This window comes from Alosa sapidissima, chromosome 7 (assembly GCF_018492685.1).
Source record: "Alosa sapidissima isolate fAloSap1 chromosome 7, fAloSap1.pri, whole genome shotgun sequence".
NCBI lineage: Eukaryota > Metazoa > Chordata > Actinopteri > Clupeiformes > Clupeidae > Alosa > Alosa sapidissima.
In genome coordinates this window covers 33,670,237-33,673,411 of record NC_055963.1, presented here as the reverse complement: position 1 = coordinate 33,673,411, position 3,175 = coordinate 33,670,237, and the positions used below count along the sequence as shown (strand labels likewise).

General features: G+C 45.9%; 1 protein-coding gene across 2 annotated transcripts in view; it reads right to left on the bottom strand.

The window, feature by feature from the left end:
* Positions 1 to 841: 841 nt before the first annotated feature.
* The window catches only part of avpr2ab (arginine vasopressin receptor 2a, duplicate b), a 28,151-nt gene continuing 25,817 nt past the window's right edge, over positions 842 to 3,175 (bottom strand). For both annotated transcript variants that reach the window (XM_042099328.1, XM_042099329.1), the window contains exon 6: positions 842 to 1,503. In XM_042099328.1, the coding sequence (XP_041955262.1) occupies positions 1,301 to 1,503 (203 nt within the window). In that variant the 3' untranslated portion in view covers positions 842 to 1,300. The remainder of the gene's footprint in view (positions 1,504 to 3,175) is intronic.

Genomic DNA, 3,175 nt, shown 5'->3' with positions numbered 1-3,175 from the left:
TCGTGCATACTTTTTTATCAGTCTGTGCATTATCTACCCTTTCTCCCAGCTGGAGCTATAGGCTAAGGTAGGATAAGATGTTTCTGTCTCACGCTACAAGACGTGTGAATTCCACTACAGGCACCTGGTACGCATCGATAATGCTGCACTTTCCATGTCGTGGAGCTGATTAAAACCAGTTCAAAGAGAGCCTTGATTGGCACAGAGAAAAGCCCAGTGAGAGAAGTCTCTGTAGTCTCAATTCACTTGTTCATGTGGAGTTGATGCACTGGATTACCTTCGCAGAACCTTGTGAAATAAAAGAAAGACCTTGGGATCATGAGGATCATTCCCCAATTAGATCCAGTCACATTTACTCTGGAATTTCCATGACATTCCTGCTTCAGTGATTACATTCACATGTTAGTATCCATGACATCCATGACATTCCTGTGCCTCACAGAATTGTACTTTCTGTCTTTACTTTGTGTCTACTGAGTTTTGTCTTGTATTATATTGCCTTGATGTAGCTCTTGTATAAACATCTGCAGTCTATGAAGCACAGGTAGCACATTGGCTCTCCTCGTTAAGCCTTGGGTTAATGCCGTCTCTGTCAGATGTTCAATGTTCTGTCTGCTTGCTTTGTCTCAGTAGATTTGGCTGTAGGTAGTGGTCTATGTGTACCTGCTCTCCTTAGCATGTCACTGAGGTGATAAAGATGCAGTGTGTGTGTGTGTGTGTGTGTGTATATATATATATATATATATATATATATATATATATATATATATATATATATATATATATATATATATATATATATATATATATATATATATGTGTGTGTGTGTGTGTGTGTGTGTGTGTGTGTGTGTGTGTGTGTGTGTGTGTGTGTGTGTGTGTATGTGTTCTAGAGTTCTGTAAAACAAACATTGTATGTCTTCAGTCCAAGGCTTTTAATGATGCTGTCACACCCAATCACGTGTATGTGTGTGTGTGTGTGTGTGTGTGTGTCTGTCTAGTATGTGCTAAAGAAGTCTATGACTGCACGTGTTCCCTGCAGTGTTCTCCCTGTGCCTGCTGCTCCAAACAAGTGCTGAAAGGTAGCTACTGCTATTCAACAGCAGGAGCCATCCACACCGTGTGTGTGTAAGTGTGTTTGTCGTGTGGTTTGTGTGTCTCTTTATGTGTGTGTGTGTGTATGTCGTGTGGTATGTGCGTAAGACTGCATGTCCGTCACGGTCTCTGCCTCGGCCTCAAATATGCCTCTGCGTCCCCGTGGCGGTCGCTGCTCCCACCATTGTCGCTGCCGCTGTGCTAGTCAGTAAATGCTGTCCTTGGTGGTGGTGGAGGTGTGTGTGGTGGTGGAGTCGTCGGGCAGGGATCCGCGGCGCGCAGGTCTCCAGCGGCAGTGCAGAAGGGCCTGCATCTCACGCGACACGCTGCTGGAGAAGGCTGTGTAGATCCAAGGGTTGGTGCACGAGTTCAGGCTGGCCAGCAACATCAGGATGGTGAAAGCCACACCTGGGAGAATGAAGCAGTGCAAAGGGAGTGAGAGAGGCTGGGATGGAGGCCCAATAGGGGTGGGTAGGGTAATGGGATGGAGGCCCAGTAGAGGTGGGTAGGGTAATGGGATGGAGGCCCAATGGGGGAGGGTAGGGTAATGGGATGGACGCTCAATAGAGATGTAAGCCCAATAGGGGTGGGTAGGGTAATTGTGTACAGTGAACCTTCCTGATCCAAGCTTCTGAGTGATCCTGTATTAAATTGTCAATGCAAGTTGCTAACAACACTAATGTTGTTGGTATGATACTCTCAGTGATGAATGTTAATATATATTCAGCAGTGTTTCCCATACATTGACTTATTTGTGGCAGGCCACCACAATATCAACATTGACCACCACACAATGATTTTCCAGGTTGTATTAAATTGTGCTTATATCTGGTTAGCATCATAACCACACTGTGCTAATTGTTAAAAACTGTTGTATTTAAGTTAATTCTTCAAACCAACCACCACAAATGGAATTCAATTCTGTGGGAAACACTGTTCAGTATGTACCGTTAATGTATGTCAAAATGGATAAAAAAATCATCGGATTCTGAATGAATAAAAAGAAAAGGAAAGTGCTAATGACTATGGTTTGTAGCTATGGCCTTTGAGTGGCCATCTCCCATATTAGATCATATTTTAAGTCCCTGAATGAATCCCCAGTGAAGTAGGGCAATCAGGATGGAGCATCTTTAAAGTGGAATTAAAATGGAGAGAGATTCCAGAGCTGGACATAGTGAAACGTGGGCTGCATGCTGACCAAGGCAGAGGACAGGCTCAGACTTGGCAAGTTTATATCCCCTTAGATAAAATACCCTGCAGTGCTGCCCACAACAGAACAAAATCAATGAGTGTCGAACAAGCAGAAGACCTTGAAGAGGGGAGGGGAGGGGAGGGAGGGGGGTGTCCCCATTAAGAGAAAATCTGCTGTTCTGTGGAGAGAGGGAACAGGGAGAGAGTTAAGAGAAGACATAGAATGGAGAGAGTGACCGAGAGAGGAAGGAAAGAGCTCCATTATGGATGACCCCGACTGTCAGAGGTGTAGGGGGAGCAGGACACAAAAGATGTCACAGTTGGGACAGGATGAGAAAACATGAGGGGATTGGTGTGAATGTCCACTACAGGTGACACAGATTCATTGCATCTGAACACATTGTCAAATCAAAGTGTTTGTGGGAGCAGCAATGACAGTTTGCAGCCCTTTTCTCTAACACACTTGGGACAAGGTGGCCTGCAGGGGCCAAAGAGGATCCACAGAGAAGCGTAATGTGGATTGGGTCTGCCAGATCAGGACCTCATCTGGGACACATCTGGGCCAGAACAACTCCAGGATTAGCTGCCACGTGGGGAGGGTCTGTTGAGACGAACATTATTCCAAGCAGTGTCAGAAGAGGGGGAATGGATTGGCTCTTGGATGTGTCCGTGCGACTAGATTTGTGCAGTGGGTCAGGTGTCGAGAGACAGAGGGAGAATGTCATTTTCACGCCTCCTCTTTGACGGAGCCGGGCCATCTGTCTGGTCACGCCATGACTGGCGTGCGAACAGCAGGTCACACTGAGCAAGGAGTCCCTAGTTAATTTAGAGGCGTTGACACTGCTCTCCTCCTCTCCAGCTTAGACAGTGGAATTAGGTAACAGCTGAC